General features: G+C 38.6%; 1 protein-coding gene across 2 annotated transcripts; it reads left to right on the top strand.

The window, feature by feature from the left end:
* Positions 1 to 703: 703 nt before the first annotated feature.
* SLFN11 (schlafen family member 11) lies at positions 704 to 21,389 on the top strand. Of its 2 annotated transcripts, XM_050762316.1 has the most exons (7): positions 704 to 801; positions 1,074 to 1,231; positions 1,724 to 1,840; positions 4,960 to 6,026; positions 8,404 to 8,532; positions 17,651 to 18,374; positions 18,572 to 21,389. In XM_050762316.1, the coding sequence occupies exons 4-7, from the start codon at positions 4,979 to 4,981 to the stop codon at positions 19,341 to 19,343; spliced, it is 2,673 nt and encodes an 890-aa protein (XP_050618273.1). In that variant the 5' UTR covers positions 704 to 801; positions 1,074 to 1,231; positions 1,724 to 1,840; positions 4,960 to 4,978; the 3' UTR covers positions 19,344 to 21,389. The 2 variants fall into 2 exon arrangements, with proteins under 2 accessions (XP_050618273.1, XP_050618275.1); XM_050762318.1 differs by lacking the exon at positions 1,724 to 1,840.
* Positions 21,390 to 21,887: the final 498 nt, after the last annotated feature.

The raw sequence follows: 21,887 nt of genomic DNA, 5'->3' as shown, positions 1-21,887 counted from the left end.
TGTCCTATCCTACTGTGCCTGAGCTGACATCCAAGATGCAAGACAGAAGTCCTATTTAGTCTTCTCTCTTCTCTCCTCAAGTGGAAGGAAGTGATCTTTTTGGAGCTGAGAGCTGCACTATCTGGGGTTGGGAGGGGTGTGGTGCAAGCACTCTCTTAGTTGCTGCAGCTGGTATCTCAGTAGGTTGTGTGCCCTCCAAGCCTACTGGCTCTGAGCTCAGCTCAGCACTAGGACTTGCCTAGGAGTTTCAGTCCTTATGGCCTAGAATGCCTTTCAAGTTTATTTAGAGCACCATAGCACTTCAGCTACAGTGGCGAGGCTTGCTGGAACTCAGGTTTCAATTGCTGGATGGACAATTTCTATCTCACTAGGGCTGGTCCAAATTCTGCCTTCATGGGCAGGTATAAGCTGGATTCAGCCTGGTTTTGCTTTTCACTGTAACAGGGCAGCACTGAGTTCAATGCAAAGTCTTAAAATCGCTGTGCCCTCCCTTTCCAAGCACACAGATTTCTCTGCACCACGTGGTCACTGTAGGAGAAGGGGGATGGTAGGTGGAGTCTTCTATTACACCACCTTGTTCTGCCCTCCCATTTCCCTTTCTGTTCAGTTTCTATCTGAGGCTAGCCAATCCCCTGTGATCTAGGGGAGATGGGTGGGAGGATGGAAGGAAAGGGGAAGTAAAACAAAAAATAAGAACCATCCAGAAGCATACAGAAAATTGGGCACCACTAGACAATTTGACATTGCAAAGTTTTCCCAGGCTAATTCCTCACCTTTTAGGGAGTTTGCTGAGCAAATTAGGTAAGCCTTCCTGGCAGGGGAGAAATGCACAGATGCCACCCACTCAGCCCCCTGCTTGGGGGTGGTTGTCCCCGCGTGTTCATGTCAGACTCACTGTTCCATCAGGGGTCCTACAGGACCCCTGGGGCATGGGGAGAAATGGGGACAGCTAATAAATGGAAATCATACGGCTAATAAATGGAAACCATACAGCTAATAAATGGTGGAACTGGGATTTGAACCTAGGAAATCTGAGTCTTAATCCTTGAACTCTGCTACCTCTGTCTACATAGGTTTCTGTATACAGAGCCTTCAGGACTGCTTTTGGTGGAAAGAGAGCATGTGGTGCTAATTCACTGTGTTGGTGGGAACACTGGCTGCACTGAAAGGTTTGAGAAAGTTATCCTGTAAACCGACTAGAATCAGGTGCTTTTGTTTCTGAAGTGCTTTGGTAAGTGTCCTGAGTTTCTTTTCTTAATTCTTAATTTCTTATTAACTTAGTTTAATTTTATTTAGGATTTCAAATTTGTATGGGACAATATCTCTACCTTACAAAGAATGTGCAAGTGATGCTGATTATAATTCCTTTAATCCTAAGGAAACAGCTAGGGATAGAGCTCTCTAAGCCTTTTTTGCCTGCAAAAGAATCTAAGCAGATGGTGGAGTTGCTGTTTAAATACAGTTGCCAGTGAAAAACTATCAGCATCTATTGGCTTTGACAATAAAGTTTATGGGGCAGAGAAAGTATTTAACTATGAAATCCCTATATATCAAAAGGAGTATTTTACAAATAACTTGATAAAAATGTTTCAATGGTCTTGGAATGCAGAATGGAATTTTGAGAAATATAAATTTGTAGGCAAGGGTCTAAAGTAGGCAAGATGGTAAGAATGTGGATGTGCCACCAGCCTTCCTTTTTTTTTTTTTTTTTTTTTTGAGACAGATTCTTACTTTGACTCCCAGGCTGGAGTACAGTGGCACGATCTTGGTTCACCACAATCTCATCTCGAGGGCTCAGGAGATTCTACCACCTCAGCCTCCTGAGTAGCTGGGACCACAGGTGAGCACCACCACAACTGGCTAATTTTTGTATTTTTTGAGGAGACGGGATTTCACCATGATGCCCAGACTGGTCTCAAACTCCTAGGCTCAAGTGATCTGCCTGCCTCAGCCTCCCAAAGTGCTGGGATTATAGGCGTGAGCCACCGAACCTGGCCCAGCCTTGACTTTTATCTAACAAATGTCTTCTAAATGTCTTCATACCTCAGTCGTCTCATTCCTTCTGTCACCTGCATCAACATCCACCCTATCTGTTCAGAGTTACTAGCACCCACTCAGACTTGTAATTTCAAGCCTTTAGTATAGGATGGATTTTTGTAGGAAGGGAAAATAAGGCTGTGATAGTCTGCTTCTACATATTGTATATATCCTTGATGACTTCAAAATAGGTTATGAATATACTGATTGCTTTAAGTTTTATTTTATTTTAATAATTTTCCAATAATGATGCAAGGTATTTGTTGATTATATTTAAAATATTTATTTAAAAAAACAATTTTCAAATAATGATGTGAAGTATTTGTTGATTGTACTGGTTTTTTACAATTTCATTTTAAATAATAATTTTCAAATAATGATATCAGTTATTTGTTGATTATATTGATCTTTTTGAACAATTCTTAATCTTGATTATTCGTAATTTTTATTTCAAAGTTCACTCTCCTTCTTTTTTATTTCCCTTATTGAGACCTACAATCCATTCACCTTTTTACTTTGTTCCTGTCAATGAGATCCCTGCCACCCTCACTCCCTGACCTATTTGTCTTAGAATGCGTAGTCCAGATTTCAGTTACTTCCGTGATAAAATCCTACCCTTCCCCCGACTACCGTTTTAATTCGAAAGAGGATGACTTTTAAAAAATGTTGTAATAACTCAGAATTCCAGAAATGCAAAGAGAAGAAAACAACAAAAATTTATGTCCCACTCACCTCTGAGATGTATTTAGTACAGGTGCTTTTTCTTCTGAACTTATAGCATTGTATGTACAGCTAAAGGTTTCTTAATTCTCTAATCTCATTCTTTTCCATACTTATTTGTAACCTCTGTTAAAAAAAAAGTGCATTTTTATTCACGATGTTTTTCTCCTTTTACGAAACATAAACATATTTATTATGGTTTTTAAAATATTTTAATCTAAATGCTATTCTATTGTGTGTTATCTTCTGCAAACCTGCTTTTAAAATTTATCATGCTTTGTGAGTTTATCTATATTTATGCTTGAAGATATGATTTACTTATTTTGTCTGCTGTATTAATCTTTCATTGTAAGTTGTTTGTTTCCCATGTCAAATATCTATCTTGTTCTTTATAATGTCTGTTTCAAACTGTCTCTGTTCTGTTATTAAAATGTTTTTGTCAGCTGGGCATTGTGGCTCACGCCTATAATCCCTAGCACTTTGGGAGGCCAAGGCAGGGGTATTGCTTGAGCCGGAGTTTGAGACCCACCTGGGCAACATGGGGAGACCCCCATCTCTACAAAAAAAAAATTTTTTTTAAGAATTAGCTGGGTATAGTTGCTGTGCGCCTGTAGTCCCAGCTACTCGGGAGGCTGAGGTGAGAGCATTGCTTGAGCCCCAGAGTTTGAGGCTGCAGTAAGCTGTGACTGCACTCCAGCCTGGATGACAGAGTGAGACCCCATCTCACACACACAAAATGTTTTTGTCTTGTTTTTATACCAAGTGCCTCTGTCTCAGGGAGTGACTTTATTTTCTACCTCAAAGAGAAAAGTGAAGCTATCAGAAGGGGACTCTTTCAGCTTCCTCCCACCAAAGCGATACGCCTACCTTTTGCCCATGCCAATTATCTCCGTTTCTCCTCCTCCTGACCTTCTTCTGCATCCTGGATCACCTTCCTTCCTTACCTCCCTTTTCAGGGCCTTCACTGTCTCAATCATCCTAACTTCCTTCTATCTCTTTAAATTTTCACTTCCCTACTAGCTTCTTCCCATCTAAATATGTTTAGACCTTTCCCATCTTAATAAAATTCTTTAGCTTCTTCTTTTCCTCCAGCTACATTTCTTTTTACCTCTCTCCTTTATAGCTTCATATAGTGAACAAGTTGTATATATGTGGTGATACTATTTCCTAACCTCGCATTCATTCTTTGACTCATTGTGAAATGGACAGTTAATATAGATTCCTTTACTAAACACCTGTGAACCAAAGCATAGTGTTAAATCCTTTTTGAGAATTATTCTCAATTAATCCTCATAATAACAGGCATATTAAGGTGGATGCACCATGTTTTATAGGTAAGAAAACAGAGTTAGAAAGATTAAATATCTAGGTTAATGTTACAATACGTTTAATGACAAGTGGAATTCAAGCCATCTCCATTAACTCTAGTCTCTAAGACCTTAGCCTGTGATTTATTGCCTCCTGGTGCCCACTGCCCAGGTGTCTGAACAGCATTTTTCAAAGTCACCAATAACCTTAATTTTACTAAACCTAATAACACGTTCGAGTCATCACCTAGCTGTACCTGTCAGCAGTATTAGACACCTTGGCTCTGTCACGCCCCACCTTTGCAGCCTCCGTTTTTCATTATATCATAGATCTGAGACCTCTGCGCAGGTGATTTTGTTTGGGCTTCCTTAATACCATATACCCTTGGTTTTTCTCCTACCTCTGGTTTTTCACAGTCAGTCCTTTCTACAGTCTCCTTTTCAATGTTGTCTTCTTTTACTCATCCCCTAAAGTCAATGTTCACTGGAACATCAACAATCTAAACTGAGATAGTCTCATTCCATTGTACACATGCCCTTCATGTGATCCACCGCTTCCATTCTTCAATGCTGATAACTTCACCCGGCCAATTCAAAGGCATCCTTCAGGTCTTGATTAAATGTCACCTTTGCCTTGGAAGTCTTGTTGAACCATCGTCTCCAGATTCGTTTAGATACCCCTTTAGTGTATTTTTCTTCTCATAACTCATATAATACATGATGTTAAATGCTAATTTCATTAGCACCCTTCCTTGCCAACCATTCTCCTCCTAAAGAGAAGGGATTGCTCCTGTTTTGCTTGCTAGTTTATTGCCTTCTCTCAGCACATATTAGACAGAAAATAATATATTAATAAATGAATTGCATGCATGTAACAATTCATGTCTTCTAATAGTTTCAGCTGTGAGTTCAACATGGAGGCAAATCAGTGCTCCCTGGTGGTGGAACCGTCTTACCCAGACCTGGTCATCAATGTAGGAGAAGTGACCCTTGGAGAAGAAAACAGAAACAATCTGCAGAAAGTTCAGAGAGACCAAGAGAAGGAGAGAGTTTTACGGGCTGCATGTGCTTTATTAAACTCAGGAGGAGGAGTGATTCGGATGGCCAAGAAGGATGAGCATCTCGTGGACATGGGGCTGGATTTAGAAATGTCTTTGAGAGACCTTATTCAGTCTTCAGATTTGCAGGCTTTCTTTGAGACCAAGCAACAAGGAAGGTGTTTTTACATTTTTGTTAAATCTTGGAGCAGTGGCCTTTTATCTGAAGATGGCTCTGTCAAGCCCCGCCTTTGCAGCCTCTGTTCTTCATTACGCCGTAGATCTCAGACATCTATACTTCTCATGAACTCAAGAGAGGCATTTTGTTTCCTGAAGAAAAAGAAAAATGCAAAAATCTTGGAAGAAGGACCTTTTCACAAAGTTCACAAGGGTATACACCAAGAGCTCCGTAACTCAGATCCTGCTGACCCAATTTTCCAAAAAGACTATCTCGAATATGGTGAAATCCTACCTTTTCCTGAGTCTCAATCAGTAGAGTTTAAACAGTTCTCTACAAAACGCATCCAAGAATATGTAAAAAAGATAATTCCAGAATACGTCCCTGCATTTGCAAACACTGATGGAGGCTATCTTTTTATTGGAGTGGATGATAAGAGTAAGAAAGTTCTGGGATGTGCAAAAGAAAATGTTAACCCTGACTCTTTGAGAAGTGAAATAGTAAAAACAATACACAAACTACCTTGTGTTCATTTTTGCAAAGCCCAGTGCCAGATAACCTTCACACTCAAAATTGTGGATGTGTTAGCTAAGGGAGAGCTACATGGTTATGCTTGTATGATCAGAGTAGAGCCATTTTGCTGTGCAGTGTTCTCTGAAGCTCCCAATTCATGGATAGTGGAGGACAAGTACGTCTGCAGCTTGACAACTGAGAAATGGGTAGGCATGATGACAGACACAGACCCAGGTAAGAGGGAGAAAGCTCCTCCCTCCCTGTCCTTTCTACATCCTTGGGACCTCCCATATTAAATTTTCCTTTGCTGCCTATGACTTTGAATATCTTACATCCACCAAACACTTTATTTTGAATCCCCAAGTATCCTACTTTTCATACATGAGAAAATTTTGTTGGGTGATTAGAAACCTAACTCACATGTCTATAAGTGGTGATTTTCTACATTCGTAACTGAACAGAAAATTATTTGAGAATGGCCACCCTTGCAGTGGTGTACTGGAATGGCTCTTACTGGCTTTAGAATCAATTATTAAATTTTCAGGAATTTTTGAGGTAGTTGTTAAACACAGTTATTACTAAAAATTAGGTTTTATATTCTTGCACCTAAATAAATTGTATCAGAAACAAATGTAATAAATTCAAACTCACCACTTCCTAATTATTTGCTACATTTTACCATTATCTTTGCTTGAGAGATAATTTACATCTATTGTATCTTTGTGGTGGTAATACTATAAAATGGAGTGCTACTGTGCATTGCTTTCCAACGCTGTATTTAGTGATAATCCATCAGGAGCTTGAAATTGTCTGTGGTGGGAAGATTTATAACACCGAAACTGGCAGTTGGCTATGAACGAGGGATCTCTTCTCAACTAGATCTGTTTATCAAACCATCACCAGCATAGTACTACTTTCTGGGGTTGCTTGTTTGAAGTATTAAAAGTCCTTTGGGCTGGGCTCGGTGCTCACGCCTCTAATCCCAGCATTTTGGGAGGCCGAGGTGGGTGGATCACCTGAGCAGGAGTTCAAGACCAACATGGCGAAAGCCTGTCTCTACTGAAAACAGAAAAGTTAGTCAAACGTGGTGGTGCGTGCCTGTGGTCCCAGCTACTTGGGAGGCTGAAGCAGGAGAATTGCTTGAACCTGGGAGGAGGAGGTTGCAGTGAGCCGAGATTGTGCCACTGCACTGCACTCTAGGTGATAGAGGGAGACTCTGTCTAAAAAAAAAAACAAACCCTTTGGATTGAAGTTTGCTATCACCTCATAATAGTACCCTGCCTAAATTAAGATGTAGTTTATCTCTTGATCCTTGAGGACATTGTTGATTTTGTAGATCAGGAAAATTTGAAAGCAGCTCAGGGCCAAGCGTGGTGACTGACGCTTATAATTCCAGCACTTTGGGAGGCCGAGGTAGGAGGATCACTTGAGCCCCAGAGTTTGAGGCTGCAGTGAGCCATGATTACACCAATGCACCCCAGCGTGGGTGAGAGTGAGACCCTGTCTCAAAACCAAAAGAACAGAAAGTATTTCAGGGTGATGAGGGTCATGGGGATAGAGGTGTATTCAAGGTTTGTCCTCAGCACCCTTTCATATTGTTCTGTGTCTCTGTTTATCCTGTTGATATTTTGCCTTTTCTTCCACTCATCACCATGTACCCATTATGCTCTATGCCAGCAGCTATAATCTGCTCTACCCCTCTGCTCCTAACAGTTGGAAATATTTCTTGCCTTGCATCACTACTGCTTCCCAAACATATTTCTGTATATACCCCATCATGCTATAATTTGGCAGGCTGGTGGGCTATCTCAGTGTCTCTGGAACACCTGAGAACACCCTAAGCCTGTAGAAATACAGAGAGAACATAAAAACTGGGACACAGTCTTCTGAGTAAAGTGGATGTGTACTTGGAAAGGAGATGTTATAAAGCCGATTCCAATCTCCAAAGCACATGAAAAAGTTAATGCACTCTATAACGTCCTTTGATTTTACAGTGTCTCATTTTAACATCAGGAATAAGCATAGGTGTCAGAATGTCGCCCAGGCTGGAGTGCAGTGGCACGATCATAGTCCACTGCAGCCTTGAACTCCTGGGCTCAAGTGGTCCTCTCACTTCAGTCTCTTGAGTAGCTGAGACTACAGGCATGAGCTACTGTGCCCAAGCTCTAAGCTATTTTTTAAGTGTGAGTAACGGTGATTGCAAATCAGTGATGAGATGATATTTAACAGGGATGAGAGTTGGGTTCAGGAGAGGTGGTAACGGTTGGAGAGGGGATGTAAAATAAGATACATGCACAGACAGCAGTACTAAAAGAATGTGCTAGGTATCACAAGAGGTGTGCAAACAAAATGCTGTCCTGATACAGAGAACGAAGAATTATACTGAATGGAGAAATACATTTAAACTTCCAAATAATGGCTTTTCAGGGTGGGTTTTGGCAACCTTGATATGCAATAAAGGCACTTATCTAGACAGAGTGAGTGGAGAGTTATTTTGATATTATCTCTCAAGTCACACTTTTTAGAAAGTCACACATTCCACCTACTGATAAGGCCTCTTTCAGTATGAAGAGATTAACATGTCAGAATAATGTGAATTTTCTTTCTTAAGATCTTCTACAGTTGTCTGAAGATTTTGAATGTCAGCTGAGTCTATCTAGTGGGCCTCCCCTTAGCAGACCGGTGTACTCCAAGAAAGGCCTTCAACATAAAAAGGAACTCCAGCAACTTTTATTTTCAGGTAATTATGGTTTGTCTTCTCAACACCAGCCAGTTTCTATGTCAGGATAAAGGGAGATTAAACTGTTTTATTTGTTTTGTAAAGTCCTGAAAGTGCTCTGCAAACCCATAGATAAGACGTGATGATGTTACAATCTTCTTGGTGATAAGTGGTTTAGAAATGAACCCTCACTGACCCCAGTGGCTAAGGCAGTACCACACATAGAATCCAGGAACATTATTTCCCTTAAAGATTATTTGTTCTTGTAGTTCCCAACTCTGGCTGATCATCAGTGTTTCTGGTCATTTTTAAAAGGACACATATCTGAGTTCCTCCTCCACTCATAACAAGTTGGAATACCTGGGAAGAGTGGCTTGCAATATGCACTTTTCTCAAACTACCCTCACGATTTTATGCTAATCTAGATTGGAAAACTTTTATCTAGTCAAACTAGTTATACACTGCACCAGAGAGCAGCCAAAAAACTGCCTACCCTTGCCAGATTTTCCAGAGGAGTGGTGGTTGTAAATATGAGAAAAGAATATAAATCTAGGTCAAGATGGAAAACAAAACATTTAAAATGGAGATGGATTATGCATTTCTTCCCATGTTTTGGGTTTAGGACAATCATGTAGCAGCACAAACACAATAATTCAGGACCAAGGTCAATGCCTTTTCTCTACTCTTATCCCTTGCTCCCATGATAGGCTTTGCTTAGGAATCCATTGCTGTCTCCTTTGTAGAATCCCAGAGAGGGAAAACCACTTGCTTAAATCTGTGCAGTAAGTCAGTGGTTTATCTGGCACTATAATTGATACATAAGTGTCCTATATATGTGTAAATATCTGTCAAGGATCATTAAATTAATAGATAATGACTGCTCCCATTACAATTTCATTTTTTCCCTTATCCAAGGTCCTTGCATTCATTTACATATCAAACTTATATTTTAGAAACTGTCCACAATAAACAATGTAATCTAAGAGTAAACCTATTAAGCACTGCTAATCATTTTTTAAGCTCAATAGATTCATTTTAGTAGAGCTTATTACCATGGAATAAATTATAACTAAGACAAAATAATAAGCTATATGCCCATAGAGGAGCAGCCTATTATTCTGGTATTAAAAAAATCAATTTTCTAAAACTTCTACCAAACTTTTGAAGAATAGGCATATTTTAGACTATTTGCATTGTTCTAGATTCATAGAAAAATAACAAAAATTCCCAAGTCATTGTTTTTTGAGACAGGGTCTTGCTCTGTCACCCAGGTTGGAGTGCAGTGGTGTGATCATAGCTCACTGCAACCTTAAACTCCTGAGCTCAAGTGATCCTCTAACCTCAGTCTCTTGAGAAGCTGAGACTATAGGCATGAGTTACTGTGCCCAACCCTAAGCTATTTTTTAAGTGTGAGAAATAGTAATTATAAAACTTGTTAAAGATAGAAAAAAAAGAAAAAGGAAAACTCAGACTAATCTTACTTATTAATGAGGATGCAAAGACAGAATTCCAGAAATACAAGGATGTATCAGCATTTGGAGAGTTAATGTAATTCATCATTTCTATGTATCTATGCAGATAAATTATATATTTGTCTTCTAATACATCAAAAAGGCATTTGTAAAGCTCAATACATGTTGTTTTTTTAAAGGTCCTCAACAAAACAGTAACCTATAAATAGTGCTTTAATATTATATTTATATTTACATATATATATGTATATATATCCACCAAGAACATCATGTTAATTGGGAGAGATTATAGGCATTCTATTAAATTCAGGAACAAAACAGCCACTTGCATATTACAAGTACAATGTCATATTAATTGACCAATACAGTTAGATAAGAGAAAGAAATTAGAGGGATTAAATGGAAGAAGATAGGACTATATATCTGGAGAACTCATGAGAATCAAATGAAAAGCTACTGTAAACAGTAAAAGAATTCAGAATGAATATAAGTACTTATATTAGTATTATAAGAAACAACTATAAAAATTAATATGCAGAATTCAGTATCTTTAATATAACGTATAATGAAAGAAAACACCCAATTTCCAATAACAACAAAAAGGTAAAATATCTGCAATAAACCTATCTAAAGCAAAAGTTAAATTAATATTGAAGGACACAGAAGCATAAGTGAATCAGGGAATGTTATGTACTTTGAAGGAAGAATCATCATCACAAAGTTGTCAATTCTGAAATTATTTTATATATCAATTTTAAAAGAGATTATTTAAATCTAAACATAAAAACTAAATTAGCAAGAACAGGTGGAAAATTAAAACCTGAAAAACAAGAGAGGCTATCTATAAATAACATATATTATTTATAGATATATAAATACATATAATATATAATTATATAACTATAATATATAGATATAAAAAATATATTATATATCTATATATTATGTAAATAAGTATACATTTTTATTTTATTATTTCATATTTATATGTTATATACTTATATTATGTATAATATATATTATTTATATATATTTAAATATATAGTATATATATATAAATAATAAAAAGAGTTGTATTGGCATGTAATTAGTATATATATATAAGTAATAAAAAGAGTTGTATTGGCATGTAATTAGACCAAAGTTATGGAATGTAGGATCTGGAAATACACAGAAACATAAATTAAAATTTAGTTTATCATGAAACTGGCCTTGCAAATAAGTAGAGAAAAACAGAAATGTTCATAAATATATAGGGTAGCTTGGTGGCAATTAACTTTTTAAAAGATGAATTCATACTTTACTTCATATACTAATATAAACTCCAAATGGATCAAGAATTTAAAACAAAAAGCCAGAAAAGTTCTAGAAGAAAACATAGGCAAACATCTTTATAATTTTTGCGTTAGACTTAAAAATATCAAGATTCAAAATCTGTGAACCATAAAAGACTGATATATATCACTGCATACAAATAAGTATTGTGCATGACTAAAGCCACTAAGAACAAAGTCAAGTGACCATGACCAAGTAGAAAAAATATTTGCAACCCATATCACAACCAAAGGACCAGTGTCTCTAATATATAAAGAGCTTCCAGAAGTTGATAAGGACACACACACACACACAGACACACACACACACACACAAACAGAAAAATCAACAAAGATAGTCCAGAGAAAATAAAATTCATACAGCTCTGAAACATTTGAAAAGATGCTAAATATTAATCAAAATAAGAGACATGTAAATTAAAAGGAGATATTATTTCCATCTACTAGATTGTTAAAAAATGAAAAAACCTGACATTATCTCTTATTTGCTAGATTGTGGGGAAACACACCTTCTTGTACATTGCTAGTGGGAGTCCATATTCGTACAACTCCATTGGAGGACAATTTGGCAATATATTAATATATTGGAATCACAAATGTATTTAACTTTTGGGATTTTATTTTGTGTGTGTGTGTGTGTGTGTATGCTACATATGCTTGCATACATACCAGACATACAAGGTTACTCGCTGTAGTGTTAACATAATAGCAAAAGATTGGGGGGAAAACTAAAGGGCCCATCAATAGGGACTGGTCAAGCAAGATATGGTACATCCATATCTGTGTTAGATAGCTGTAAGAAAAGAATAAGAAATTGTGCATTGATACAGAAAGATCTCCACAATACATTGCTAAGTGAAGAAAAGTAGTTGCTGAGTGGTTTGCTACCTGTTGGGAAAGAAAGGGCAGAATATTTGTTTGTATTTGCATAAAGCAATTTCGGAAGAGTAGGCAAGAAACTTAAAAGTGTCTGTGATAAGGGAGAAGGGTGAGATTGGGAAGGCAGGAAATTAAGAAAATGGGAGTAGGAGTGTTTGGGTATTTGGTACAGGAATATATTAACCAAAGTTTTTTTTTTAAATGACATTTTTCACTTTTGGAACATTGTTATTGTTATTAGATTTTGAACATTAATAGTGGTAAACAAATTATGTTTATAGTTTTACAAATAGATTCCAGATATTAAGAATAAAGATGTTCTGGTTTTTTGAAAAGATCAACAAAATTGATAGGCCACTAGCAAGACTAATAAAAAAGAAAAGAGAGATCAAATAGACGCAATGAAAAATCATAAAGGGGATATCACCACTGACCCCAGAGAAATACAAACTACCATCAGAGAATACTGTAAACATCTCTATGCAAATAAACTAGAAAACCTAGAAGAAATGGATAATTTCCTGGACACTTACACTCTCCCAAGACTAAACCAGGAAGAAATTGAATCCCTGAATAGACCAATAGTAGGCTCTGAAATTGAGGCAACAATTAATAGCCTACCAACCAAAAAAAGTCCAGGACCAGACGGATTCACAGCCGAATTCTACCAGAGGTACAAGGAAGAGCTGGTACCATTCCTTCTGAAACTATTCCAATCAATAGAAAAAGAGGGAATCCTCCCTAACTCATTTTATGAGACCAACATCATCCTGATACCAAAGCCTGGCAGAGACAAAACAAAAAAAGAATTTTAGACCAATATCCCTGATGAACATCGATGCAAAAATCCTCAATAAAATACTGGCAAACCGAATCCAGCAGCACATCAAAAAGCTTACCCACCATGATCAAGTGGGCTTCATCCCTGGGATGCAAGGCTGGTTCAACATACGCAAATTAATAAACATAATCCAGCCTATAAACAGAAGCAAAGACAAAACCCACATGATTATCTCAATAGATGCAGAAAAGGCCTTTGATAAAATTCAACAGCCCTTCATGCTAAAAACTCTCAATAAATTCGGTATTGATGGAATGTATCTCAAAATAATAAGAGCTATTTATGACAAACCCACAGCCAATATCATACTGAATGGGCAAAAACTGGAAAAATTCCCTTTGAAAACTGGCATAAGACAGGGATGCCCTCTCTCACCACTCCTATTCAACATAGTGTTGGAAGTTCTGGCTAGGGCAATCAGGCAAGAGAAAGAAATCAAGGGTACTCAGTTAGGAAAAGAAGAAGTCAAATTGTCACTGTTTGCAGATGACATGATCGTATATTTAGAAAACCCCATTGTCTCAGCCCAAAATCTCCTTAAGCTGATAAGCAACTTCAGCAAAGTCTCAGGATACAAAATTAATGTGCAAAAATCACAAGCATTCTTATACACCAGTAACAGACAAACAGAGAGCCAAATCATGAATGAACTCCCTTTCACAATAGCCTCAAAGAGAATAAAATACCTAGGAATCCAACTTACAAGGGATGTAAAGGACCTCTTCAAGGAGAACTACAAACCACTGCTCAGTGAAATAAAAGGGGACACAAACAAATGGAAGAACATACCATGCTCATGGATAGGAAGAATCAATATGGTGAAAATGGCCATACTGCCCAAAGTAATTTATAGATTCAATGCCATCCCCATTAAGCTACCAATGACTTTCTTCACAGAAATGGAAAAAACTGCTTTAAAGTTCATATGGAACCAAAAAAGAACCCGCATTGCCAAGACAATCCTAAGCCAAAAGAACAAAGCTGGAGGCATCATGCTACCTGACTTCAAACTATACTACAAAGCTACAGTAACCAAAACAACATGGTACTGGTACCAAAACAGCATGGTACTGGTACCAAAACAGAGATATAGACCAATGGAACAGAACAGAGCCCTCAGAAATAATACCACGCATCTACAGCCATCTGATCTTTGACAAACCTGACAAAAACAAGAAGAAATGGGGAAAGGATTCCCTATTTAATAAGTGGTGCTGGGAAAATTGGCTAGCCATAAGTAGAAAGCTGAAACTGGATCCTTTCCTTACTCCTTATATGAAAATTAATTCAAGATGGATTAGAGACTTAAATGTTAGACCTAAAACCATAAAAACCCTAGAAGAAAACCTAGGTAATACCATTCAGGACATAGGCATGGGCAAGGACTTCACGTCTAAAACACCAAAAGCAACGGCAGCAAAAGCCAAAATTGACAAATGGGATCTAATTAAACTAAAGAGCTTCTGCACAGCAAAACAAACTACCATCAAAGTGAACAGGCAACCTACAGAATGGGAGAAAATTTTTCCAATCTACTCATCTGACAAAGGGCTAATATCCAGAACCTACAAAGAACTCAAACAAATTTACAAGAAAAAGCAAATAACTCCATCAAAAAGTGGGCAAAGTATATGAGCAGACACTTCTCAAAAGAAGACATTCATACAGCCAACAGACACATGAAAAAATGCTCTTCATCACTCGCCATCAGAGAAATGCAAATCAAAACCACAATGAGATACCGCCTCATACCAGTTAGAATGGCAATCATTAAAAAATCAGGAAACGACAGGTGCTGGAGAGGATGTGGAGAAATAGGAACACTTTTACACTGTTGTTGGGACTGTAAACTAGTTCAACCATTGTGGAAAACAGTGTGGTGATTCCTCAAGGATCTAGAACTAGAAATACCATTTGACCCAGCCATCTCATTACCCGGGTATATACCCAAAAGATTATAAATCACGCTGCTATAAAGACACATGCACACGTATGTTTATTGCAGCACTATTCACAATAGCAAAGACTTGGAATCAACCCAAATGTCCATCAGTGACAGACTGGATTAAGAAAATGTGGCACAATACACCATGGAATACTATGCAGTCATAAAAAATGATGAGTTTGTGTCCTTTGTAGGGACATGGATGCAGCTGGAAACCATCATTCTCAGCAAACTATTGCAAGAACAGAAAACCAAACACCGCATGTTCTCACTCATAGGTGGGAATTGAACAATGAGATCACTTGGACACAGGAAGGGGAACATCACACACCGGGGCCTATTGTGGGGAGGGGACAAGTGGGAGGGATAGTATTAGGATATATACCTAATGTAAATGACAAGTTAATGGGTACAGCACACTAACATGGCACACGTATACATATGTAACAAACCTGCACGTTGTGCACATATACCCTAGAACTTAAAGTATAATAATAAAAAAATTAAAAAAACAATAAAGATGTTCTTAGCACATTAATTATTAGCATTGATTGACAATAAATTAGGTTCGGATTCAATGCTGTCAGTGCTTCTCTTGGAAGAAATGCAATGATTGTCTCAAATAGAAATTTTGTCTGTAATGGGGTTACTGGCACTAAAGATATTCAGGGCCTGGTGTAGCAGATCAGAATCAGCCAGCCCCAGTGTTCTTCCTCTTGGTGTCCTAAACCTTTAGGCTCCCTCACCTGATTGATTTCTTATGGTTTGAGAACAACTGCCCTGGACCCTTAACTGCTGTTTCTAAAGATTCCCTAGATCCATGGTTGAAATTAGTTCCCAGAATGGATACGAGGTGGGAGCTCCAAGGACAGAAGGATGAATATGGGAGTTCTGGGGAGGATGAGGAGTTTATCAAGTGATCAAGGTGGAAGAAGACATCAGAGTTTCAGAGCAAACCTGTGCAAAGGCACAGAGTCCTCAAATCACATGGAGAGTGATGACTACTCTGGTGAACCTGGAATGGTGGCATTAATTGAACATCTAGTCTGGTCCCTATCATTACTGTTATGTGGAATATCAAAGAAATGAAAGAGACACTTCTGATCTTCCCATAATTTCCTTCAGAAGCATGTTCCATTATACAATTAAAGAAAAAGAAGACCTATGCAATAATGAGGTAAATAAATATCAAGTGTTTTAGTGACTTTTACCATTTATCAGGCAGGAGTAGTCTGTGACTTGCCGGGCAGGGCAAAAACAGTAGAGGATCTGATGTCCAAGAGACTTGGGTTCAGACTCTGGCCCTGCCTTTTCCTAGTGGTGTGATGTTGGGCAAGTCACTTGATCTCTTTTATTTTTTATTTTTTGAGACACTATCTTGCTCTGTCGCCCGGGATGGAGTGCAGTGGTATAGTCATAGCTCACTGCAGCCTTAAATTCCCTGGCTCAAGCAATCCTCCTACCTCAGCCTCCTGAGTAGCTGCACCCAGCTCTCACTTGACCTCTTTGAGTCCTTATCTACTCATATGAAGATGGGAATAAATATATATTCCTTTGAAAATTTGTGAGGACCAGAGATATGTGCAAATTCCCTGGTACAATCAACAAATGGTGTATTTTCTTATTTTACATTTCTTTGGTTTCCAAAGCTTCATTTTAAACATATGCTCAGTTATCCTATTTTATCCATTCTAAGATGTGTGTTTCCCCCTATATTTTAACATCTCTAAAATCTGGATGTGTCTCATGATAGATGCCATCTCCTACTCACTGTCATCCAGGTTGCAGGCATAATCAAGTTGTATGAGCACCTGGTACGAAAGAGAAAGCACCAGCAACAATGAACAATAAACAATTACCAATAAAATCTGGGTAATTTCATTTGAAATTACCACTGCAAATCTTGATTTGGGTTTGTACTCTAACACTACCACAACAGGACAATAGTTATCTTCCCCCCAACTTTGGAACCCATGATCATTGAAATAAGTTCATAATCCTCCAATGCAAGTATATTCTCATGTCACAGAATTATTTCTTGTTTGTGTGTGACAAAGGGAAGACTTTTGTGATAGTGGGGAGCCATATGTTGATCTTTAAGTGATGCAAGAATTCTGCTTCAGGAGAGATAGCTTTAAGGATCTTCTAGTCCAGGACTGCAGGAAATTCGCTGCCAATAAAGGCTTTAATATGACTCCCTCTGCCCCGCAAATATGGAGTTAATGAATACCTTCTTCCTGGGGCCGGGGGAGGGGCTCCTGCTACTCCCAGCAATGGGGCATTTTGAGATTCAGGTACCTCGAAAGTAGAAAGGGGAGGAAGAGAACCAACATTTCTCAAGCAGCTACAATGAACCAAACATTTTATGTTATTTCATTTATTCCTCCTCATAGGAAATGTGCTATTCTTAGTTCTGTTTTACAGATGAGACAGCAAAGTCTTAGGTTAAGGAATTTCCCAAGGTTGTAACTTTTAAAAAACACATGGATTTAGATGAAGTATACCAGGTATTCCAAGCGTTCTTTTCCTTTATAATTAATATTTATAAAATAATATTTGAAACTTTCATAAGTAATAATCCAGTTAATCAATTAGTTAATTATAATTAGTCATCATAATCAATAGGGTTATTTCTCTTCCCTTAATTTATCATTCTTTTCACATACAGTCCCACCAGGACATTTGCGATATACTCCGGAGTCCCTCTGGAGGGACCTGACCTCAGAGCACGAAGGACTACAGGAGTTAATAAACAAGCAAATGCAACCTTTCTCCCAGGGAATTGTGATCCTCTCTAGAAGCTGGGCTGTGGACCTGAACTTGCAGGAGAAGCCAGGAGTCATCTGTGATGCTCTGCTGATAGCACAGAACAGCACCCCCATTCTCTACACTGTTCTCAGGGAGCAGGATGCAGAGGGCCAGGACTACTGCACTCGCACCGCCTTTACCTTGAAGCAGAACCTGGTGAACGTGGGGGGCTACACCGGGAAGGTGTGTGTCAGGGCCAAGGTCCTCTGCCTGAGTCCTGAGAACAGTGCAGAGGCCTTGGAGGCTGCAGTGTCTCCGATGGATTACCCCGCGTCCTATAGACTTGCAGGCACCCAGCACATGGAAGCCCTGCTGCAGTCCCTCGTGATTGTCTTGCTCGGCTTCAGGTCTCTCTTGAGTGACCAGCTCGGCTGTGAGGTTTTAAATCTGCTCACAGCCCAGCAGTATGAGATATTCTCCAGAAGCCTCCGCAAGAACAGAGAATTGTTTGTCCACGGCTTACCTGGCTCAGGGAAGACCATCATGGCCATGAAGATCATGGAGAAGATCAGGAATGTGTTTCACTGTGAGGAAAAGAGAATTCTTTACATTTGTGAAAACCAGCCTCTGAGGAACTTTATCAGGTAAGCAGTTGGATCTTATGTCTCTAAGTATTATTTAATCTGGGTTTAATTTTTTCTGCTAAGTCACCTTCCTTCTTGAGAATTGAGTGGTAAAATCATCTGTGATAACATACTGTGCTCAGAGGAACATGATACATTCATTTTCTCCCCTTGCTTTTTTTGGATAAAACTTGAGTGTGTTCTTTTAATTTTTGCAGTGATAAAAATATCTGCCAAGCAGAGACCCGGAAAACTTTCATAAAAGGAAAGTTTGGACACATTCAACACATCGTCATTGACGAAGCTCAGAATTTCCGTTCTGAGGATGGGGACTGGTATGGGAAGGCAAAAACCATCACTCGGAGAGCAAAGGATGGCCCAGGAATTCTCTGGATCTTTCTGGACTACTTTCAGACCAGCCACTTGAATTGCAGTGGCCTCCCCCTTCTCTCAGACCAGTATCCAAGAGAAGAGCTCACCAGAATAGTTCGCAATGCAGATCCAATAGCCAAGTACTTACAAAAAGAAATGCAAGTAATTAGAAATAATCCTTCATTTAACATCCCCCCTGGTTCCCTTGAGGTACTTCTTGAAGCTGAATGGTCCCAGGGTGTTCAGGGAACCTTACAAATTAAGAAACACTTGACTGTGGAGCAAATAGTGACCTTTGTGGCAGACACCTGCAGGTTCTTCTTTGAAAGGGGCTATTCTCCAAAGGATGTTGCTGTGCTTGTCAGCACTGCAAAAGAAGTGGAACGCTATAAGTATGAGCTCTTGAAAGCAATGAGGAAGAAAAGGGTTGTGCAGCTCAGAGATGCATGTGATATGTTGGGTGATCACATTGTTTTGGACAGTGTCCGGCGATTCTCAGGCCTGGAAAGGAACATAGTGTTTGGGATCCATCCAAGGACAACTGACCCAGCTATCTTACCCAATATTCTGATCTGTCTGGCTTCCAGGGCAAAACAACACCTATATATTTTTCTGTAGGGTGGCCATTAGGAAGAACTCCAACCCAAAATGCTCTGTAAATGTCTATGGGTGACGGTCTGCTGATGGTAGAAACCTTTCTTTTTAGTTTACAAGTCAGAGATTTGGACAGAGCTGACACAAAGAGTTTGGAGCTCCCCCATTTCTGGCTCTCCTTTCAGGGTTCCTCACCCAACTCTTTTCGGCAGTGGTGGTTGCCCCCGTTCTGACCCCTGACTCTTTCAGCCAGAAAGATGGTGGCTTTCTAAAGGAACTTTAGCTGCCCTGCACAACACAGATCTGTGTCTTGCACTTTGGGTAAAAGCCATAAAAATAAGAAACTCAGTGTGTGGCCTTTCTTTCTTCCAAGGCTGGGCTTCTTTTTTTAAGTCCCTTCATGTAGTTTGTTGTTTTTAAAAATTTGTCCAGAATTGTTTTCTGCAGAAGCCTGGTCTGTTAGGAGCTTACAGGCCATAGCAGAAGCAATTGTTCCTGAATTCTTCACATTCATCTTTGCTGTATCCATTTAGTGCTTGGGAGAGTCTGAAGATAATTCAGTCACTGTCAGATTAATAATTTTGTCAGAACAAAGAATACCGTTGTGAATATTTAATCCTTTAAAATTGTGATCTTCAGAGCTTGTTCTCAGAATGGCGCAGACGAAGCCTTAATTGTGATAGTGAACATTAATGGTCACTTTAAAGAGAAATTATAGGCCAAAATGAAATGAACAGAAACCTGTTTGCCCTGGCTTTCAGTGGAAGATAATATTAGAGACCAAAATCTGGTTCTGAAGGTGTGTATCAGCCCTAACGTGAACCGAAAGATTGTCTTTAAAAACCAATGAGCTTATGTTTTTAACTTCTCAGTTTAGTTCTATGCATTGCTCTGTAACACACCTAGTGAAGTTTTATGTCATTCTTGAACTATGATTTTTTTTTTCCATTTACTTTCATGGTTTGGTGGGCCATTGTTATGGACTGAATGTTTGCATCCCACCCTTCATCCCCAAATTCCCATATTGAAGCCCCAACCTATAGTGTGGAGCTGGGGCTGTTAAAAAAGTAACGAAGGTTACATGAAGTGATGGTGGGGCTGTGATCTGCTAAGGTTGGTGTCTTTATAGGAGGAGACCCCAGAGAGCTTGTTCCCTCCCTCCTTGTGCATGCAAACAAGAGGGCTTGGGAGTACACAGAGAGATGGCAGCCACCTACAAGCCAAGAGGAGAACCCTCACAATGAAACTCTTGCTGCTGGCACCTCTGTCTTGGACTTCCAGCCTCCAGACTGTGAGAAACAAATTTCTGTTGTTTCAGCTGCTCAGTCTCTGCTGTTTTGTTATTGCAGCCCGAGAACACAGCTCTATGATTATTTGTCAAACAGAAAACACTGATACTTAACAATACTAATGCAATTATTTATTTGCTTTTCAGTCTCTACAAAACATTCTAAAACACTAATCTAAATACTAACAATAAAAAATTTGCGTAACTAATGGAAATTAAGAAATCATATGCCCAACATTTCACTTATTAATAATCTTACTCTGCTGATTTCCCCCCAGATTGTGAGTTTCGAACTTCCCTGCCTTTCTCCTGTCTTTCTGTGTTAACTCATGGAATTCCAGTTATCTAGCCTTGAAATTGTAGGTTCTCCTAACTTAAGCAAAATCTGACAGATCAGCAAAGTAAGGAGAAAAATGCTGCTTCTTTCTTTCTGACTGCACTAAATCAGGTACAACTCAGCATTAAAAAGCTATCTTTGTAAATGTTGTTCCTAATAAATTAGTCTTATAAGATCCCTGGACTTTGGAGTTGTTGTAATGTCGTTGAGAGTAATTCTTTAAAAGTCTAATTTTGACTGGTTGTATCTCTTTATGATTTATTGCCCCACTAACAATATTTGAAACAATATATATTTTTAAATGTATAAATAATTATGAAATTTTGTTTAGACCAAAGAGGATTACTGATATTTGTTTCCATATGAATGGCAAAAGATTTAGCTTACAGATCTACTGCATTTCTGTTTTAAATAAAAAGTTGAGAGTCTGTGTCTCATTAAACTGGAAAAAAAATGGTCTTGTAAAATAAATGATTAAATGGGGGAAAAGGAGAAGACTGAGGCCAGTGACTCCATGCGAGAGCCAAAACGAGCCAGTAAAAGATTAAGCAACATTAACTTTCAATTTTTTTTTGAGAGACAAGATCTCACTATGTTGCCCAGTTTGGAATGCAGTAGTGCAATCATAGCTCACTATAGCCTCAAACTCCTGGGCTCAAGTGATCCTCCTGCCTCAGCCTCCCAAATTGCTGGGATTATAGGCGTGAGCCAGTGCACCAGGCTCAATTGGGTGCCTGCCTGTCTCTGGACTCTGCCTCTAGACATCTGGGACGTACTTCATTAAAGATCTGAAAACCTACCCAGCCATTATAAAGTGAAACAAAGTGTTTTTATATTTTAAATTAACTTATTATTTTAGAATAGTTGTAGAATTACAGAAAAAGTTACAAAGATAGTACAGAAAGTTCCTGTGTCCCCTTCATTTAGTTTCCTCTTTATTTTA

The sequence above is a fragment of the Macaca thibetana genome, chromosome 16 (assembly GCF_024542745.1).
Source record: "Macaca thibetana thibetana isolate TM-01 chromosome 16, ASM2454274v1, whole genome shotgun sequence".
NCBI classification, from domain to species: Eukaryota; Metazoa; Chordata; class Mammalia; order Primates; family Cercopithecidae; genus Macaca; species Macaca thibetana.
This window is presented reverse-complemented; position numbering and strand designations above follow the sequence as displayed.

What these genes read in the sequence shown, in the direction of transcription:
- SLFN11 (XM_050762318.1), top strand. Translation starts at nt 4,979, where the DNA reads ATGGAGGCAAATCAGTGCTCCCTGGTGGTGGAACCGTCTTACCCAGAC. An exon ending in GATGACAGACACAGACCCAG is followed by an intron (nt 6,027 to 8,403) that starts GTAAGAGGGAGA and finishes TTCTTTCTTAAG; the next exon opens with ATCTTCTACAGTTGTCTGAA. An exon ending in CCTCTGAGGAACTTTATCAG is followed by an intron (nt 18,375 to 18,571) that starts GTAAGCAGTTGG and finishes TAATTTTTGCAG; the next exon opens with TGATAAAAATATCTGCCAAG.